Source organism: Vigna unguiculata, chromosome 2 (assembly GCF_004118075.2).
Source record: "Vigna unguiculata cultivar IT97K-499-35 chromosome 2, ASM411807v1, whole genome shotgun sequence".
Classification (NCBI taxonomy): Eukaryota; Viridiplantae; Streptophyta; class Magnoliopsida; order Fabales; family Fabaceae; genus Vigna; species Vigna unguiculata.
In genome coordinates this window covers 22,557,087-22,578,533 of record NC_040280.1, presented here as the reverse complement: position 1 = coordinate 22,578,533, position 21,447 = coordinate 22,557,087, and the positions used below count along the sequence as shown (strand labels likewise).

At 30.6% G+C, this 21,447-nt stretch overlaps 3 protein-coding genes across 5 annotated transcripts; 1 reads left to right on the top strand and 2 right to left on the bottom strand.

The window, feature by feature from the left end:
• The first annotated feature begins 173 nt into the window (after positions 1 to 173).
• LOC114174325 (protein ALTERED XYLOGLUCAN 4-like) lies at positions 174 to 2,941 on the top strand. 3 transcript variants are annotated; one of them, XM_028059159.1, is made up of 4 exons: positions 174 to 347; positions 447 to 483; positions 1,181 to 1,396; positions 1,758 to 2,941. In XM_028059159.1, exons 3-4 carry the CDS (start codon positions 1,390 to 1,392, stop codon positions 2,846 to 2,848), a joined length of 1,098 nt encoding a protein of 365 aa, XP_027914960.1. In that variant the 5' UTR covers positions 174 to 347; positions 447 to 483; positions 1,181 to 1,389; the 3' UTR covers positions 2,849 to 2,941. The 3 variants fall into 3 exon arrangements, with proteins under 3 accessions (XP_027914960.1, XP_027914957.1, XP_027914958.1); XM_028059156.1 differs by having other exon boundaries at positions 1,181 to 1,588; XM_028059157.1 differs by lacking the exon at positions 447 to 483 and having other exon boundaries at positions 1,181 to 1,588.
• Positions 2,942 to 7,310: 4,369 nt separating this feature from the next.
• LOC114169684 (protein ALTERED XYLOGLUCAN 4-like) lies at positions 7,311 to 9,649 on the bottom strand. The gene is made up of 3 exons (XM_028054949.1): positions 9,210 to 9,649; positions 7,645 to 8,775; positions 7,311 to 7,463 (listed from the first exon to the last, which is right to left on the bottom strand). The coding sequence occupies exons 1-2, from the start codon at positions 9,532 to 9,534 to the stop codon at positions 7,679 to 7,681; spliced, it is 1,422 nt and encodes a 473-aa protein (XP_027910750.1). The 5' UTR covers positions 9,535 to 9,649; the 3' UTR covers positions 7,311 to 7,463; positions 7,645 to 7,678.
• A 3,100-nt stretch (positions 9,650 to 12,749) lies between these two features.
• Positions 12,750 to 14,162, bottom strand: LOC114174575 (protein ALTERED XYLOGLUCAN 4-like). The gene is made up of 2 exons (XM_028059409.1): positions 14,056 to 14,162; positions 12,750 to 13,418 (listed from the first exon to the last, which is right to left on the bottom strand). The coding sequence occupies exons 1-2, from the start codon at positions 14,160 to 14,162 to the stop codon at positions 12,923 to 12,925; spliced, it is 603 nt and encodes a 200-aa protein (XP_027915210.1). The 3' UTR covers positions 12,750 to 12,922.
• Between the last annotated feature and the right edge of the window lie 7,285 nt (positions 14,163 to 21,447).

Genomic DNA, 21,447 nt, shown 5'->3' with positions numbered 1-21,447 from the left:
CATTTTAACAAATAATTTAGAAAAACATATTTAATTCAATAAATTGTTTTTTATTTTATTTTAAAACTGTATAATATAAAAATAATAACCTAAAAATAATTTCTCTCCGCAAGACATGTCCCCCTCTGGTGTTCATCTCCCATTCCTCTTTCAATTTTAGCCCGACCCTGGTGGGGTCTCCTCCCTGGGTTCGAAGCGAGCCACTCTCCGTTACACCCTTCCCGGCCCTCAGGGACCAGGTCGTGGCTCACGGTGGTTCCGTCAAGGTGTCCACCGCGATATAGTCGAATCTGTAGTTAGAGCTATGTAAATTGAAATGTGATACGATGGAAAAACTCTGAAAGGTGGTGCGTACCAAGGTTTCTTCTGTCTTTGCATTGATTTTTGTTCAAAGATGATAATGAATGATGACAATAGTTTTGAAATTGTAATTGCTGGTTTTGTAGGTTTTGCATTGTTTTCGCAGTTTTGAATCAAGTCATGGTAACGCTGAATCTAGAGAGAACTGTATAACCTTTATCAATTTTTTTTTTTTTTTTCATGAGGTTTTCGTTTTGTTCAACGCAGTGACTTCAAAATCTTTCAAGTTGCATTGAAAATCAGTAATACATAGTTTTCTGTTAAGATGTTTTGTATAATTTACATGGCCTACAATTGAGAAATAATTATTCACTTCTTTATTGTATAATCAAAAAGTTTTTTTTTTTTCATTTTTGAATTCTACAATTTTGAAAATCATTTTTGACTTGGGAAGAATATATTACAAAGTTTTTTTTTCAATTAAGAAGTCAAAAGATTAATTTTTATGTTTATTTGATGATCGTATCAACCACGTTACTTTGATAATTTTATTAATTTACTGCGTGGATCACCTCAAGGCCAGCTAACAGATCTGTTTTGGTGCTTTCATATATTTTCCATCACAATGCAGCTATACACAAAAAGACGCTGAAAATATATGTATTACATAAAAGTTTAATATTTTTTGTATGCCTTTTCATTTACTGCATTCACAATATTTCTATAGCAATCCAATATATATATATATATATATATATATATATATATATATATATATATATATATATATATATATATATATATTATATCAGAGGAAATTCTAGTATTTCTCTATCAGGACCCCCCAGATTTATTGTTATCCTCGTTCTTCTCAATGCAGGAATTTCAACACAAAATAGAACCTTGTGCACTATATGGTCCACACTTCAATGTTCAATTTGAGGGTGCATAAATTATTTATGTGCATTCATTCAGTAAGATGAAGTTTTGACCATGGTTGGTGAAAGTTGAAAATCCTGGTGGTCCACACCAAAGTAGGAGCAGCATAAAATAAAGCAGAAAGGATACGCAATAAGGAATGCTTTCAACATGAGAGGTGCAAACTCAATCAAAGATCAATCCCTCATCAAGAGACTACTTCCTTGTACACTCCATATTTTACTCCCCATACCTCTGCTACCTATAATTCTACTCTCTCTTTACTTTTACCCTTTTTCTCTTCCTTCATCTCCACCAACTAAGCTTTCTCCTCCTTCTTCTACCTTCACTCCTCTTCTCCCTTCTGCAGGTATATATATATATATATATATATATATATATATATATATATATATATATGTATGCATGCATGATTTTGTTTTATTAAACCATATTATTGCAACTTTGTTTTTGTCTTCTAAATTAGCAACAAGGTAGTGCAAATATATTAGTTCATTCTTGTTTTGTAATCTTGGCAGAGAAGGGCTATGTTTGTGATACTCCATGTGACTACTCTAATGGCAGATGGGTCCGCGACAAGAGAGACCCTTTGTATAATGGCACAACCTGTGCGACAATCAAAGAAAGCCAGAATTGCATCATCAATGGGAGGCAAGACTCTAGCTACCTTTACTGGAGATGGAAACCAAATCAATGTCATCTTCCAAGGTTTGAGCCCAACACTTTTCTTCAACTCATTGTCAACAAGCATCTTGCTTTTGTTGGGGACTCTCTGGCTAGGAACCAAATAGAGTCCCTTCTTTGCTTGTTATCCACCGTTTCAGCACCCAAACGTGTCCACCACAAAGGGTCTCGGCGGTGGTACTTTGCTTCTCACAATGCAAGCGTGTCCCTCTATTGGTCCCCATTTCTTGTGCAAGGAGTTCAAAGATCAAACACAGGGCCACTTCATAACATAGTCCATTTGGATCGTAACGAGAAGTGGGCAAAGGATGTGCATGAAATGGACTTGATTGTGCTATCAGTTGGAAATTGGTTTTTGGTTCCTTCAGTTTTCTATGAGGGTGGTAAGGTTTTAGGTTGCTTAAACTGTGAAGGTCTTGGGTACACTGATATTGGATTTTATGGTCCACTAAGAAAGGCTCTGAGGGCTACTCTTAGTAGCATAATAGAGAAGAAAGGTGGTAAAGGAAATGGTGTTAATGTGATTGTGAGAACATTCTCACCTTCCCATTTTGATGGTGATTGGGATAAGGAGGGTACTTGTTCAAAGACCAGACCTTACATGAAGGAGATGAAAGTTGGAGAAGTGGATGAAGAGATAAGAAGGATTGAGATGGAAGAAGTGGAAAATGCTAAGGTAAAAGCGAAAGAGTTTGGAGGGTTTAGTTTGGAGGCACTTGATGTAACAAAATTATCATGGTTGAGACCAGATGGGCATCCAGGAGCTTATATGAATCATTTTCCATTTGGTCCTGGGCATGTGCAGAATGATTGTGTTCATTGGTGCTTGCCAGGACCTATAGATTCGTGGAATGAGATCTTGCTGGAGATGATGAAAAGCCAAGAGTGCAGATTATCACTTGTTAATTTATCATCATCACACTAATATTTTTGTTCCAAAAGGTTTATATTGTATGATTAGAGTAGCATCACAACCTACAACTTTTTTAGCACACTAATTGCGGAAAATGATTTATCTATGCTCAAAATATTGATTAACAACTAATATAATATATGTTTAGAGAAAAAACAAAAGTTACGATTTTAATATATCATATAACAAGAAAAAGAAAAAATAAATTAATAGATGTAAATGAAATGGAGGTATATATGTATTTTTATCATTGAAATGGAGGTATATATTTATCTTTGTAAGGTGAATCACAACTTTGAAAATATGATGAATTTTCTGTTAAAAATAGATCTTTCTAATACTCTTAACCACAAAGGGATCTGTGTTGATTAATGAGTTTCTCACTTGTTTAAAGTGTATTTTGAAGGAGTCTTTAAGGTTTAAAGCTTAGTTAATTAATCACACAGTTCTGGGTTAATGGACTGTTTTAAAACAATCAAGGAGAATTAAAAGAGAGAAGAAAGAAGCAAGACACTCAATTTATACTGGTTCGATTCAAAAAGAATCTACATCCAGTCTTCTCCTAAGTAACACACTTAGGAGGATTCCATTAAACAGAAAGGTTCCAAGAATTATAAGCACACCTATGTAATTCTAACCCCCAAAACCCAAGAACTTGATTCAACAATCAAGAACTTCCCCTAGGAGCAATGCATCCACACAATTGCACCTAGGTCCACACTTCAACCACTGAAGCTACTGTAATCAAAGACACAGAAAACAAAACAAGAAACGAAAACACCTAAGTTGTGCAGATTTGACTTGATGCTCCTTGAATCAAGCAAGATCCTTCATGGTAGAGTCAACCATCAATCATTCTTGGATCTGTGCTTGGGTTATTGCAGAATCTTCTGAAGCTCTTTTGTCTCTCAGATTGCTTTTTCTCAGATGAAGACTGCGTGATCTCTCTCCAAAAATCCAGACCTAAAACAGATTACAAAACAGCTTTTATACAAGGTTTTTGCTGTCACTAATTCAATTAGCCATTTACCTAATCGATTATCGTGAGTATATTTTCACTTACTTAGTACAATACTCATAGCTAATCAATTAGTCAAGGAGCTAATCATATACAGAGTTACACAGCAAGCCTGAAATACAATTGATAAGAGAAGCTAATATCCTAATGCATATCCTAACTGGACCAAGCTATGTTTTATCCCAGATCAGTAGACATCATCAAAATTGTTCTTCATTTATGGATGAAAGGCTCCCCCTTTCAACATTTTCATCTAAAAAAAAGAAAAAAAGAATGTGTGGGAAAGAAAGTATCACATTTCATGAACTTTTGGTTATGTCATCACTGAAATCTATGTTAGATATATTTAAGGTTAAATTATGTTTTTGGTCTCCATTATTATAAGAAAATATTAATTTGATTCCTTTATTTTTATTTATCTCAATTTGGTTTCTATTTTAATAAAGTTTAATGCAGTCAAATCTTTTCCATTATTATATACTAACACTGTTAAAGAGATATCACATGTTAGTTTGTTTGTGGTTCTTTTATAATTCTTTTAAAAAATAAAAAAATTATCACATGTCAAACTGATATCGCGCCATGTGACATTGATAATGTAATGTGAGAGTGGGAGTGTCACATGCCACTATTACGTTAGGTGTCATTTTCTCCTTCTCAATTTTGTTCTTTTATTAATTTTGTCTCAATTTAATCTCAATTTTTGTAATCAATGAAGTAATTTTGTCTCTCTTCAAATTAAAATCAAATTTAATTTTTATATAAATGGTATACAAATATTTTTAACAAGATTAAGTTTATTTAAATTTATATTTTTTATTGAACTTTATTTAAAATTATTTTAAAATTGATAATAAAAAATAATACTAATAAAAAAATTCAAATAATTATTTTTATTTTATTACATCATACTTTAATATTTTTTTATTTAAATATAAATAATTATATATTATTAAACCGTATAAAATTTAATAATTTCTATATAAATATTTGAATTGGTGTAAAAATAACAAATTACATACGTATCCTTTTTTTACAAAAATTCTCCTCCCGATATGTTTTATTATGCATGCCCGTCTCCTTTTCAGTTCTAATTTTAAACGTTTTAAACATGTCAAAAGCTTTTGATTTCTTATGTAAAAAATATATGCATGTCTTACGAGTAATAATAATGATACTTTAATCCACTTTTTTTGACTCACTTTTAATTTATTATTTTCATTATTTTTAGATCATCACATCACATCATTAAAAAAATTAAAATAAATAATCTAAAAATGATAAATTAAAAATAAATAAAAAAAATAAGTTAAAATATTATTATCTACAAATAAAGTCATCAATAAAATTGAAAAATATCTCGGTGTGTTTGACTAATCTGAGTAAATTAATTGAAGTGATCTGGATGCGTTCCACGTGTTGTGACAGGAAAGAGAATTTCTGGTTTGTTTCCCTCTGAGACATATAGGACATGTTCTGCTCTGAAAATCCAATTTTGGCAGTCCAAACCACCTTCTTCCTACAGGCCAGTATATTCAGGTCCTTATATGAGATGTCCAAAACTGTAGTGCCACAAATAAACCTAATTTTTTGACGTTGTGTGCAAGCATGCTGGTTGTTTGAACATACTATTTCCACTCATTTGTATGCATAATCAATCCTCTGATGGAGTGTTGAACTTCGCATATGTCACCAGAAATTTGAATAGTCAACCTTTTTCTTATAATTAGTCTATACTAAGTAAATTACTTTTTAACTCAGGAATATAATAGACATCTGTGAAAACCTGAGATATGTCTAATTTTGCATTTTAATACTTCCTCTAGCTACCATTGGAAATAATATTCTGGAAACAACATTCCGGAATAAATCTCCCACCTCCCCACCTATTTCGGATGAAATTTTCCGGAAAGATGCTTTAGATTTTGATTTCCGGTAAACTCAATCGATGTTGCAACAAAAATGCTCCACGAAAAAACACTACAAACCTCAACATTACCTGTTATGCCTTGCCTCACTCTTCAAATGACTACCACTACTCAACCACAACATCAAAACATAGGAAATAAATGTTGTTACACCAACCGGCCACACAGTGCAACCATTATTGTCTCCTTCTAGAGACAAATAAAAACCACAAGCGTAAAAACGGCATTTTAGAAAATGATTGGGTGCAACGAGAAAATGATAGGGTGAAGAAAGCAAAAGCCTATAAACAGTTATTAATTTGGACCTGTACTTCCATATATTTCTTTCTACACTTTTATATAAAGAAAATTTTCATTTTGTTTCTTTCATTATACAATTTTAAAGTAAAAAGTTACTTTCAAATTATATGATCCAAAATTTTTATAGATTTTATAATCTGAAAAAAAAATTAAACTACTCAATCTAAAAGATACTTTTAACTTTCAAAAATCGAAAAAGGTTTAAAAAGGAAAAATAACTTTCAGAAATCATTTAAATTCTGAATTGCATAATCTATAAATTATTTTTCACTTTCAAATTGTATAGTCCAAAAATTATTTCTAATTTCTAAATTACATAATTCAAAAGGGGAAAAAAATAATTTTTTATACGTGGAAATGACGGAAGAAGCTGCCTTAATTTGATTACGTCTTTATAAAAATAGTAACCAATAAAAGTGGTGGAGAAGTTAATGGAAGATTCCAAATGAATTTGAATCAGTAGGTTGACTTTTCGTTTTCTGCAACTTCTATTAAACCAAATGTGTTTTTAATCAATCAAGTTACAAAAATGAAATTGTGAGAGTCAGTGATAAATTATTATTACTATTATTAATGTTGTTATATATTTTATTTAACTTTAAACCTTTTATAATTTTATTATATTACTCAATTATCAACACTAAAAAATATACGTATCCATTAACACCTCATGGTTCAGAGACATTATTTCTCTCCAATCAAAAAAATAAAAAACATTTAAAATATTAACTTATGAGTATATACTAATTTAATTTATTTTTAATATTTATTAAAATTAGTATAGTTAAGTCAAAAGTAATCCTATTCTTAAAAGATTATCATCATAAGTATTACTAAATCGATAGTAACTAAAATTAATATCAAAATAAAAATTAGTAGCTTTATATTTTATTTTCTCAAAAATAATACTACAGAAAATTTTCTTAAATAGATCCACTGAAACATTATTTTTCAAGATGGATTTCTGTAGAGTTTTCTACTTTTTTTTTCGTCTTCTAAAATGGAGAGAAAGAACAAAAATAATTAAAAATTGGAAAAGTGATTTAGAATATTGAGTTTAAATTTTTTTTCCAATAAATCTATTTGAGAAAATAATATTCCAATAGATATATTTAAGACATTTTTCTTTAATCATAAGAAAAATCATCTTTTTCTCTTTAGATATGAATAAGTTTGATGAATATTATAGTTAGTCACACTGAGAGAGAGACAGAGAGGATGCATCAAATTTTCTGCATCAGAAATCAGAGTGTTAAGTTATTCAGAATTTAAAGAAAAAAATTGTTATATAGTGTTTGTGACATTTCCCTATCCATTTTGAAAGAAAAGAATAAACAAAATTCAATCCTCCCTTGCTGTCATCCAATGCAATTTCCATCACCTGTGATGGAAAAACCAAAATATAATCAACCAACAAGATACCATTCCAGATGAGTTTTTTTGTGTTATTCTTCTAGTGAACTTTGAAAAGTATATTAAAAAAGTTTCTAACATATTTCAAAACATCAGTGATAAGTGATCATCAGTATATTTTGAAGACCGAAACCAACACAAAAATTTACCAGAGAATTCAAATTCCAAGATATAAGAAATATCTCAGTCTTGACTCCTTAATTGATTTTCCCAGTTCTTCATCATCTCCAGAAGAATCTCATTCCATGTGTCTATAGGTCCAGGCAAGCACCAATGAACACAATCATTCTGCACATGCCTTGCATTCCCATTAACAAATGGTGAAGGGTTCATATAAGGACCTGGATGCCCATCTGGTCTCAAAAATGCTAACTTGGTCACATCCAATGCCTCCAACCTTAACCTTTTTCTGGCTTTTGCCTTGGCTTCTTCCACTTCTTCAATCTCAATCTTTCTCATCTCAGCATTCATTCCTTCAAGTTGCTTCTCCTCATTCCTATAAGGCTTAGTCTTTGGACAAGCACCAGCCTTATCCCACTCTCCTTCAAAATGGTGTGGTGTAAATGTTGTCACAATCACATCAATTCCTCTGCCTCTAGTTCCTCTATCAACAATGCTGTTAAAGGTGGTCCTCAGGGCTTTTCTCAACACATCATAGAAACCAATCTCTGTGTGATTAAGACCAGGACAGTAATGACAACCTAAGACTGAATCTCCCTCATGGTACACTGCTGGAATCAAAAACCAGTGCCCAAATGATAACACAATCAAGTCCATTTCATCCATGTCCCTTGCCCATCTCTCATCCACATGATCCAAGTACAAGTTGTTATTAGGGTCAGTGCTTGATTTTTCAATGCCATGCACAAGAAAAGGGGACCAATACAAGGAAATTGTTGCTTTGAATGAGGGAAAGTGCCACCTGCTGAACTGGTTTTCCTTTCCAGTTTTATTGCTGTAGACAAGTTTAGGAATTGAAGCAGTGGCTAACATGCAAAGAAGGGACTCTAATTGGTTCCTTGCCATAGAATCCCCCACAAAAGCTACATGCTTGTTCTTAATTAGTTGGAGAAAAGTTTGAGGCTCAAACCTTGGAAGATTGCACTCAACTGGTTTCCATCTCCATTTTAGATATTCCATGTCAGTCCTTCCATGTGTTATGCAGTTCCTTCCCTCTTTGATAGTACCACATGTTGTATCATTGTACAAAGGACCCCTACTGTCACTCACCCATTCACCATTGAAATAGTCACATCTTGTCTCATTAGCTTTTTCCCTTTCTGCAATGAAGAACAATAAAGTCTTGTAACACATGTCACAATTCAATGCACAAACACATAATTTTAATTAGAGTCAAGTTCCATGGTGCTTCTTTTTTTCCCACCCATTAACTCATCAATTGAGTTTTATCACTAAATTTTTAAACTTTCCCTTGTTATTCTTGATTTTTTCTATGCAAACCTATGAAAACGGAAAAAGTAATTCAAAACAGGATAACAGTTTTCTGAATTAAAAGCAAAACCAGAAATTAAAAACAGAAACAAACATGTCCTAAACTTGGTGCCAGTCTAACTATTTTTATGTAACTTACTACACATACATATACATAGTTAGACCGAAAGACGAAAATTTGAATGAATATATGACATATACAACAAGAAAAGGCGAGAACTTTACAATCTTATGATTAAGAAGAAAGTGTGCATGGAAATACCTGCAGAAGAAGGTGGAGAAGCAGAAGCAGAAGCAGAAAGAGAAGAAGGGTACGTGATGGTGTTGTTGGTGGAAAGAGGAAGATGAGGATTAGGAGATGGAGAAAAGGGTAAAGGGTAAAAGAATGAAACGGGAAGGAGGACACAGAGAGTCCATGGAAGAAGCTTCTTCATGAGGAAAAGGGATTTGTCTCTGTTGAATAAGTCGATAGTTCCCATGTTCAAACCCTTTCTTCTTGCTTTATGCTTTTCCCCTTCTCCTTCTGGTGTTTTCAGCAGAGAAGAACGAAGAAAAACAGTGTAGTTTTTGTTTGTTGCAGTGATCATGTGAAGTGAAAGTCAAAAGGAGGATAGAGACTGAGAGAAGCAGGTTTCATGGGGTATTTGGTTATACAAACACGTAGAAAGATCTCTCTATGATTTCTCTGCCTTACTAACTAATGTTTTGAAATTGTCATAGGATCAGACTTTTCCAATGCAAATGGATATATTTGGAAAATTTTCCATAAAATCTTTTAAAAGTAAAAATAAAAAATTTAAACAAATTTATCAAATAATTACAAGTTTAATTAATTTGTAAAAGTCCATTTTTTTTTCTGAAGTTTTAAGAATATGATACATTTATTTTAGAAAGATGTGATTATTGATTTTGTTTCCTAGTCTTTAATTCACTTTTTATTTTCTAGCTCTTTGAACTCACCTATCAATTCATTGCTTTTTCTGTTTTCCTTTTTTGTTTCTAATCTTACTACAAATTTGTGTCAATGCTACTTTAATGGAATTACTATCAAATTTATTGATAGACAAATTAGTTGAACTAATCTTATCTATATTTATATTTGGAATAGAGCAAATGTTTCATTCTACTTAATTTGATCACACAAATAATGATAACATCATTCTTTTATGGCAAAATTTAAATGGTAGAATATTCCACTAAAATTAAAAGATATTTGTCAGCACTTAATAAAATGGATTTTTTTAATAAAAAATTAATTACAAATACTTATTTTTATAAGTTATTATTCAAAACTTAATTAAATACAGTTTTCTATGAATTTTAAAAATTTATATATATTTTTTTTTAACTTACACATTCTACTGATTGTAGTTTGCAGAAAAAAAAATGTTTTATTGTTTGTTCTAAATTTTTTCTTGTCTAAGTTTTACAAAAAAACAGTCAAAATAATTGGTTATATTTTTGTTTTCTTTGTCCATAATGCAATTTCCTTTTTTGTTTTAAAGCATTGTTACCTTCTCTCGGAGCATCTTGGCAGTTCAGTTTTAAAGAATTTGATTATTGTGAGTGCTACGAAAAGAAAAGGCCAAAACAGTAGCGTGTTGAACTTTTTGGTAAGGGATATAAATATATATAATTAAGCGTAACTTATTGGATGATTTGTGGAAAGATGTTGGATACTTTAGTCGTTCACCTACTTTCAAGACTTTTACACTTTAAATATTGAAAAACCAACTCTCATAAACATCATTTGTAATTTCTCCAATAATTTAATGTTACTGTAGATGAAAATAACTCACACACACATTAGAACCAGAAATATTACTTTCTCTTCATAAGGGATATAAAATTATATATATATATATATATTACAATAAAAAATAATTTTTCTTTCTTAACTCTTCAGAGTTTATTTTTGTTGACACTGTCATCGTCATTTGCTTTTCTACAACACACTATCATCATAGGTGAAAAAACAATACTCATAAGCTATTAAAAAACAAAATCTTCAAAGAATTATACATGTTTACCATTCGTTCAAAGAATACATTTTTATTTCTCATTCATTCAATCTAATGAATATACTCAACAATTCATTTACTCGCATCATCACAACAAAATCAAGTGTTTAGTATATTTTTTAGTTCAATTAACTACCTCTCATGCTATCAATGACATCATATCATTATAGACAATTAATTTGAGTTTTGAAAAACTCAAATTTAAATTTACAAAATTAATCATTTTTCAATATTTTGTTAAACTTAATTCATTTAATATAAATCATTCAAATTATAAAAAAAAAAAAAAAAAACTAATCAAAAGGATCTTTATTAGTTTTATCTTTTCCATGAAGTACATTAATAGAAACATCCTCTCTTCTAGTAGTGGAATGACAATCACATCATCTTCTTAAGAAACATTGTATTGTTAAAGAGCATTAATAGTTTCTTTATCCAAGAATTAATAAATAGCAAATTTATTTATACAGGATTTAATAAATAGAAAATTTATTTTGGTGTGTATACAAAACTTTGGCAGAACAAGAGGAAAATTTTAATTGTATTAAATTTTTAATTGAAAAATAAATTTTAATTATATTAATTGATAATTAGACTATGTGATTGACAACACACCTAATATTGCAAATTTTTAATTACTTTAACTTTTAGTTAAGTTATTTAAGTTGAATTCACTTACTCAAGAAGGTGAACAAGTGGTACAAAATGAATTTAAGAAAATAATTAAGTATGTTTTTAGTCTGTGAAGTTTGATCCAAAATTGAAATTTATATGTGTCTGAAACTTCGATACATTTTGGTTCCTAAACTTTAACAATAAATAAATATAGTCCTTTTAATCCACTTATGTTAACATTGTTGTACGTGTCGAACGTGTTTCATGTTACTATTAAAGTTACACCATTTGATACATTCCCGTTTCAATATATGTTGAAAAATGTGTTCGACACCTCAAAATAAGTTAACGTAATTGGGCTAAAAGGAGTATATTCATTCATTTTTAAAATTTAGGAACAAATGTATCAAAGTTTCGAACATAAACGAATTCCAATTTTGAATCAAAGTAAGAACTAAAAACATACTTAACCCTCAAAAAAACAATGATTTTATGATTTTATTGGATTATTATACCGATCCTCGTATGTTAAAATAAAATTATGAGTGAAATCTAACTCATAAATACCATGTAAGATAGCATGATATTACAATTTTACAATTTAAATCTCAATTATTAGTTAACTTAATTAACTTTTGCATATGTTTCCTATTTTCTCGTTACTTAGTTAATTTTACGATCAAGGTTTAATTTCACTTAATTCTAGCAAATTAATTAAAGTGGAGTGGAAATTTAATTTGTCAATAATCACTAGTATCTTTAACATATTTGCTCAATAGATTTTTTTTAATCTTTTCTAATGCTATCACCTCGTCTTCCAGAAAAATTAAGTGATAACGAATACTAATGTAACTTATTAAGAATGAACTACCGAATTCTTTCTCTGTAGTAATATCTTTTAAAAATTTCCCTACTGTGTCTTGGAACCTCTAGATTTAGTCCATACAAATGTGTAATAAATTCTTCCGGTTTTAGATACTATGTTTATTCCATTGATTTTTTTTTGAAAATTTAACATCGATTAAAGATAAAACCAATTTACAATATATAAATGAGGTGTTACGAACTTCTAATACTTTTAGTACCATACTTGGATTTATCCTCTGAAACTCTACCAGTTTTCATTGAATTCAAAAGTATGCCTGAAAATCCTTGAATAAAAGGGATCAAAATTCTACAATGTGAAGGTGGAGGAGAATACAAATATTTTCAAAAGTTGGCAAAAGATTCAGGATTCCAGTTATGAATGTCTTGCCCTTTCACATCTGCACAAAAATGTAAGGACCAAGAGAAAACATAGACACAAAGTGGAATTGCGATTAACAATGCCTACCACAAGCTAAAATGCCCACCTCGTATTAACACGATCCAAATACACGGTGTTATAAAGTGGTCCTGGGATTTTTCTTTCAACAAGAAACGGAGACCAATAGCGGGACAAGATTGCGTTGTGAGAACGAAACAGCCACCAATGAGAACCTTTGTGGCGAACACTTTCTGGGTTTGAAACAGTAGACAACATGCAAAGAAGTGAGTCTAGGTGGTTCCTGGACAATGAATCCCCGACAAAGGCCACATGCTTGTTGCTTATGAGATCGAGAAAAGTGTTTGGATCAAACCTTGGAAGATCGCACTCACTTGGCTTCCATCTCCAGTGAAGGAACCCCGGATCAGGCCTTCCATTGGATAAACAGTTCTGGGTTTTATGAATTTTAACACAGGTGGTACCATTGTACAAAGGGTCTCTTTTCGTACGAACCCATTTGCCATTGGAGTAATCACATAGCTTCTCATCTACTGCCATTAGAAAAACAAAATATAGTGACTTAAATTGCCTGAGTAGAAACCAAAAATGGTACAAATGTAGTTTTAACAAGATAAAATTATGCAGCAATGTATATATACCTGGAGATGTAGAAGCGGAGAGAGAAGAATTACTTTGACAAACTTTGACAAAGACTCAAAATCCTTATTGTTATCTCTGTCATTCATCTTTCTTAAATGAAAAATAACTATTTTAGAATTACTTTAGTAGGAAATGCCTTTGAGATCTAGACATCCTAATTTTTTAAAATTACGATTGTTGTAGAAATAACTAAATTTTATATGATTAGTTAAATTAAAATTGTAGCTAAAATTGATACGTTAATTTTATTAAAATGTTTAACTGTTAATGTATTAAATGATTAAATAAAATTAACTTAATATTTTTTTTATTAAAATTTTTATTTTAATTCAAAAAAGTTAGATTTTTATAGTTCGAGGAATAGTTTCATCATTTCTCGTTATATATGTAAATTATAAATTTATAAGCTTAATACTAATAAAATAGGATATTTCACCTTAGTATTCAAAACAGATCAACAAATGTATAGAGTATATTAATACAATCTTATAATTGATCGGATTATATAAATATATCAATTATACATACCAAACATTTCTAACTCTAAACACAAGCTAACCACTTACAACAGCTTTCCACTAACACCTCCTTCCGACCTAAAAGATGACTCCTTAACCTCTAGATGTGACTCTAAAACTGCAACCACCACTTCTCCCACCAAATAGGTGATCATCGCAAAAGGAAAACAAACAACACAAGACAAAAACATAGAAGAAGGATAAGCTAATGACTTTTAAAGAATTTTTTCAAACCATATAATATTGATATATATATATATATATATATATATATATATATATATATATATATATATATATATATATATATATATATATATATATAACAACTATAGACAAGCAAATATTCACATACATATATTTATAAAATACCTCAACTAATCCAGATACATGCATTGAGGTTGGATCCAATCAGTTTTGCACTTGTAGTGACATCTCATGCTCTGCATAGCGACAAATTACACTACAAGAAAATTGTTCTTTACCGGCAAATCATTACCGACGGACTTTTGTCTGTCACAAATTTGTCATTATCGACGGATTTACCGACGGATAATGTAGTTGAATTTACCGACAGATATATCCATCGGTAGTGCGTCATTAAATCATGGCAAACAAATAATTCGTCGGTAATGTCGTTAGTAAATCCTTTTGACCTTTACCGACAGATTAGGTCGTCGATATGTTGGTCGATTAAAAAAGATCAGCATCTCAGCTTCCCCCCTGAATCAGTTTTCCCAAAATTTTTCCCCACTGGTGCTGCAAACCTTCGAACGAAATTTGAACTAATATCGTCGTGACCTGCCGCTACCGACACCCGCATCGTTGGAGAGGCCAGAACGCGAACCTAATTCGAACCGTTGTCGCCGCGACCCGTTGCCGATGCCACCCGCAACCGTTGGAGAGCCCAGGACGCGAACCTAATTCGAACCAAAGTGGCCGCGACCCACTCCCGACGCCACCCGCAGCCGTTGGAGAGCCCAGAACAACGGTGTCACTGCTGCCACCACTGCTCACGCCGTCTCCAATGAGGATTCAATTACACTACCGCCACTGCCATCTTCATGTCGCCGCGACGTTGACGGTGAGGCTGTTGGTGAGTACGAATTTTTTTCTCTTCTTTTCGCCATTCCATTATGTTGTTATGAATTATGGTATTGTTGTTTCTGTTAAGAAGGAGGGTTACAGATTTGTGCTCACATATTTGGTGTTGTTGCTACTGCTTGTTTCTATTTGGTGTTGTTGTTTCTTTTGCAAATTAATTTTGATATTATATCATTCTTTGGAAGATTTCTTGGTGTGAGTGAAGCATTGAGTGAGGGTGGTAACTTTGTGACGTTGCAGACGGATTATTGCCATTGGTAATTACAGTATTTCTAATAGTGTTAAGAGTGAAAACTCTACTACATACAAAGTCAGTTTGTTAACACCTATGGTCAAGGAAAAACCCATAAGCTAGGACCTCCTACTCCTCTCACCACATACCTCATTCATCTCTACTTGAGAATTTAAATGGTTATTAGAGCGTAAGGATAACTGTCAAGACAATCTCTACCTCAATGCATACACTACCACAATTCATAACTAATTCTCCTTGAATTAGTTTTAACACATCTCAATCTCATATAAACAATCTCATATTACATTGCATATATTAATCATATCTAAATCAATCATTATCCCAATTAACTTCTATAACCACAAAAATACCATTCAAAATCACTTAAGAATGCAAGTTGCAGGTCATGACATACTCGCACAACGAGTAGCACTCGCCCAACCAGCGGTGGAGCTCTTATGGAGCAAGCGGGGTCCATGGACCCCAAACTTTTCTATTTTTTTTTTTATTTTTTCAATTTTTTAAAATTATATGTGTTTAATATTTGTTAAATTATGTATCTTTTTAATTTTTTTAATTATATGTATCTTTTTAAATTAGATAGTATTATATTGAAAAATTAATGAAAATTAAATTAGGTACTTTTTATTTCTTTTATAAAGTACAATATTTAATGTTAATAAATAATAAAATATAAAATCAAATATAATAAAGAAAAAAATTATTAAGATAATTTTCATTTTTTCTTCTCATTATCTTTTGAGTTTTTCATACGTTGTACTCATCTCTCACCCTCACCTAATTTCTTTTGTTATCGAAGAAAAAAAAAGTTAGATAGAAACTCATTATTTTTGCCCTCATTTTTTATATCCTTTCTTCCATTTTTAAAGAAAAAAAAATAATTTTCTCTTGTCTCTCTTGGTATTGAAATACTTGTTTAATATTTAGCACTATTTTTTATCTTATGACATTTTGTATATTATTTTTTATGAATATAGAAGAGTAAGTAATGTATTATTTGAGTTTTTATAGACAATTTTTAAGTGGACTTGATTATCATAATTTTTTGTTATCTCTAAAGTTTTTATTAGATTATGATAAATAATTTTTAGTCTTAAACTTGTTTCTTAAATAGGTATATTGATGGAAAAAAAAGCAAAAATTCATTTTTTAAAATTGATAAAAGAAAAGAAAAGTGAAGATCAAAACAGGACAATATCGTTGGTCATCGCATAACAATGAAATGAAATGTTTGTAATGACTTTTGAATCGATATGCACATTAGTAAAATGAAAAATGAATATTTTGTAGATAATATGGTTATATATATTGAAAAAAAAATAGCTGAAAAATTTAATTATGATTGAATTATTTGATAAGTCCAAGAATATGAAAAAAGAATGGACAATCCTTTAGATATGTGTAGTTTCTTTTATAGTTATAGCTATACTAAATTATCTATCCATTTTTATTGAATTAGTGACAATAATGTTAAATATATAAATTTTAAGTATATTATTTTGGCTCTCCCAACAATTTTGGTCAAGATCCGCCACTACACTCAACCACTGCCCATGCTTGCCCAACGAGTAGCACTCGCCCAACCACTGGCCCAAGTCTGGAAGTTCCTGACTTGGAAATTCACCAAGCGAGTTTGTGAATCTACATAATTCTGCAAATCAATGTTCTGCATAATTTTGTAGATCAGCTCACTCGCCTAGTGAGTACTACTCGCCGAGTGAGTGTGCAACTTTGCAAAATTATATAGAAACTGATCTGATCCGTTTTATGCATCTTCAGCTAGTCCATTCCACTCCAAAACCATTGTAGAGATCATTCAATTATCAAACATCAATTCTACGTAATTATTCATACCAATTAAATGCAACACATTTAAACCACCAGTTATTCTCAACTAACAAGAAAAACACACATATTCATAGTTTTCAACATCACAAGCAATCATGCATATCATATACATCAATCAATCACAAATTAAACATAAAATATGCATTTTAATAAGTTTACGAATTAAGACAGAGAAATTAGCTTCTCTTACCTGGTATCCTGCTTAAACAACTTTATAAACGTCAAATGTCTCTAACTCCACAAGATGCTCTATGCGAACGGAGAAACTAATCGGTCCAAATTGAAGAGCTCACTGAGAGGATCAATCATACGGTCTCGGTTCTCCAATTAGACGACCAGAAAGATAGAACTCTTAAAGAGAAATTAGAGAACTCTAGAGGAGTGATTTCTAGAGAGATGGTGTGTTTTAAAACAATGAAACTTGTTTATAACGATTCTATTTAAACTAAAATATTTTAATATTAAAATAATCGAGTCTCACTATTTTTAAACTACTATCACTTCTAAAATACCATTTTCTAGAATTTTGCAATATATATATATATATTAAATGATAGACTAAAAATGTATAGGTTGTCACCACGCATTTAGGTTAAAATACCTTTTTGTCCTAATTTTAGTCAAGTTTTTTCAAATGAGTCCTAATTTTAGTTTCGTGTTCAAATAGGTCCCAATTTTCGTCAATTTTGTTCAATTGGATCTTTTTTACTAACACCGTTTAAATCATTAATGGCCATGAACATTGACTGCCACGTGTCACTTTATGGTTTTTTTAAATTTTTTGAATTTTTATTTTATTTTTTTAAATGTACATGTGTCAACTCAATAGTGTGTCACATGTGATTTCATGGTTTTTTTTTTAAAAAAAAAAATTAAATGTCCACGTGTCAAAGTCAATGTTCTATATTCAATTTAGTCCCTATATTTGTTATTTTTGTTCAATTTAGTCCCAATTTTTGTTAACATTAACCAATTTGGTCCCTCTCCAAATTGAAACCAAATTTATTTTTTATATTAAAATTTACATTTTTTATTAAATATTTTTATAATATATTAAAATTCACATCATTATAACTTTGATATAAAAATTAAATTTGGTCAGATCTTCGATATACCAAATTGGTTAATGTTAACAAAAATTAGAACTAAATTGAACAAAAATAACAAGGGACCAAATTGAATATAGAACATTGACTTTGACATGTGGCATGCTAATGGATTGACATGTGGACATTTAAAAAAAAATTCAAAAAAACCATGAAGTGACACATGACATGCTACTAGGTTGACACGTGTACATTTAAAAAAATTAAATTTTTATAAAAAAATTAAAAGAAATAAAAAGAAATAAAAATAAAAATAAAAAAATTTAAAAAAACCACGAAGTGACATGTGATAGTCATTGTTCATGGTTGTTATTGATTTAAACGGTGTTAGCAAAAAATGATCCAATTGAACAAAATTAACGAAAATTGAGACCTGTTTGAATACAAAACCAAAATTATGACTTATTTAAAAAAATTTGACAAAAATTGAGATCAAAATATATTTTAACCTAATTTTTAATAAATGTAATGTACAGATAAAGAATATATTATTAAATATTGCATATATATAATGCAATATTTGTATATAAGTATATATACAACCAATATTTTCCATTTATGTAAGTTATCTCAGTCTCTCAACAGCATGCAGAAAAAAAGAAAAATAGACTAAATATTTGAATTTCTCATTTAGCATAGGATCATTTGGTACATTCTGTGGACTGTTTCTTTCTACACAAGGCTAAAACTTACAAATTTTAAACTATTTTCTACTTGGAATTACCTTTTTGTGGCAAAAGTTTTCTTTCTGGGTTTTTCAAGGAGTTGCCTTTTGTGGAATTCTTTTCTAATGGAGTTTGCTAGTTTTGGAGGTGACTTACATCAAATTTTGGAGATATTTAAGGAATTGCATAAAAATAAGGATAAAGATAGTTTAACCCATCCTTTTTTATCCATTTTTAACTCATTCCTTCAATCACCATTAGATTATCTATTTTGATTCTTTTAAGTGATGTGATGTGATGATCTAATGGTGAATAAAGTGGTAGATTAAAAGTGAGTCAAAAAAAATGATTAAAGTATCATTATCCTAAAAATAAAGGAGTAGAATTTGACAGCAAAACTCTCACTTTTGTTCTGAAAATTTGTTTGGCTTTGATGGAGTTAATGTAATTTTTTTTTAATGTAATTTATATTGCGCAATTTAGAAGATAAATTTGGAATACACATTTCAATTATTTATTTAATAAATTTTGGATTATACATTATTTCTTTCTGAATTTAGAAATTTCTTTTAAACCACACAATTCAAAATTAAGTAAAAGAACGAAATGCAGAGATAATTTCACCTTTTTATTATAGTTTTAATAAGATACAATTGAGATTTTTGGATTTTATGAGGTGCAGAAAGAAAAAGAAAGGTGTAGAAAGAACAAACCAAAGTGGACCTAACTGACTTTACACTGATATTTGTTTGTAGGAAATTTAAGTTTAGAGTGATAATGTTTTGATGCCACAAAACAAAATACACTTATATTATAATTCAATGTAATAATATTTTAGTTATATTTATATTATTTTGTAATTTAAAATTTTAATATGTATTATTGTATTATTAAAAAGATTGTCATATGTATGTATTTTAACAAGGTGTCAAAGTACTATTTCTCTTGAATTAATTACTAACTTTCTGATGGATTTTTTTATTTATTTTTAACTGTGCAAACCTCTAACCTTAAATACGTAGATTCGTATGAAATATTTTTGAACATACATCTCAATCATAAAAACAGTGGAATTTAAGTTTGTCATTTAACATTTCCTGCCATCATTTTAATATATATTGTTGATATTATTTAAACATTTCCAATATGTTCTAGCTCGGAAACAACGGGTAACCTTTGGTTTCTTTATAATTCAGAAAAAGAAAATTGATTCATAGTGTGTAAAAACATATATTATGTATATGATTGCTATGATCTGCTACAATATTGTTATGATTTCATTCTTCTTAAGCAGTATTGTTTGCAATTTTATAAGAATGGACAACTTTTTTTAAGTATAACTATGGTTTTCCAATTCAAAAATTGGTTCAATTTTTCTTAAATATAATTATTAATTTTGTCAGTAATTATCAATAAAATATTATCAAAAAAGATTTTAAACTGTCGGTAGTTATAAATGAATAACTATAGATGAATTTTGATCGTGAATATTAATAAATTTTACCCTAAATTGTGATAATTTTTAGTTATTGAGATATTTTTGTAATTACCAACATATTTTATCTTAAATCTGTTTTTTTCTTAAAGACAATTACTTGTATACATATGTACTGTATGTCCCATAGGACCATCGGCAACGCACAACCCGTCGGTCCATCGAACAAGGCTAGGAGGGCTTGTATATGAAACAGGACCATCGGTCGATCGTTCACTCAAATAAACTACATGTGAACCCATAGAGGACCATCGGTCGATCGGCCCCACAGATAAATCACGTGTTACCTCATAAAGGACCATCGGTCGATCGGCCCCACAAATAAATCACGTGTTACCTCATAAAGGACCATCGGTCGATCAATCCCACAAATAAATCATGCGTTACCTCATAGATGACCATTGGTCGATCGACCCCACAGGTAAATCAAGTGTTACCCCTTAGAGGACCATCGGTCAATCGGTCACACAGACAAATCACGTGTGAATCCACGAAGAGGACTATCGATCGACCACACAGATTAAGCACATATCACTTGAAGTTGTTAACTCAGAAGATAACCCGCTGGGCTAAGCGACTATCGGTCGATCGGCCAAACAGAAAACCTGGACCAGTCAGCCAGATTAATTAAAATTAAACAAGTCAGTAATCAAGATTAAGGGATCATTGGGTCGTGATTAAGGAGTCCTAATTACAGGCCCACACCGAAAACTATAAATAGGGCCCAGAGGTAGGTTGGTGAGGATCTTTAATTCGCATTTATTACAAAAGCTATACTTATCGACCGATCGGTTCCCACACTGACTTAAGCATCGGAGCTAGGGATGGCAAAAATACACGTGCCCACAGATATTCGCGGATAAAATCCGTGATAGATAGTTAATACCCGCAGATATTTATTACTCGCGGGTAGCGGGTATTTTAATACGCGCTTATAAACGGGTCAGGTACGGATATCATACTATC

Bases quoted from the DNA above. Each gene is read 5' to 3' on its own strand.
- LOC114174325 (XM_028059157.1), top strand. From the start codon at position 1,390: ATGAGAGGTGCAAACTCAATCAAAGATCAATCCCTCATCAAGAGACTA. The intron at 1,589-1,757 runs GTATATATATAT...TAATCTTGGCAG, and splicing joins TCCTCTTCTCCCTTCTGCAG to AGAAGGGCTATGTTTGTGAT.
- LOC114169684 (XM_028054949.1), bottom strand. From the start codon at position 9,534: ATGATCACTGCAACAAACAAAAACTACACTGTTTTTCTTCGTTCTTCT. The intron at 8,776-9,209 runs GTATTTCCATGC...TCTTCATTGCAG, and splicing joins TTCTCCACCTTCTTCTGCAG to AAAGGGAAAAAGCTAATGAG.
- LOC114174575 (XM_028059409.1), bottom strand. From the start codon at position 14,162: ATGATCACCTATTTGGTGGGAGAAGTGGTGGTTGCAGTTTTAGAGTCA. The intron at 13,419-14,055 runs GTAAGTGGTTAG...GTTTCTACTCAG, and splicing joins GGTGTTAGTGGAAAGCTGTT to GCAATTTAAGTCACTATATT.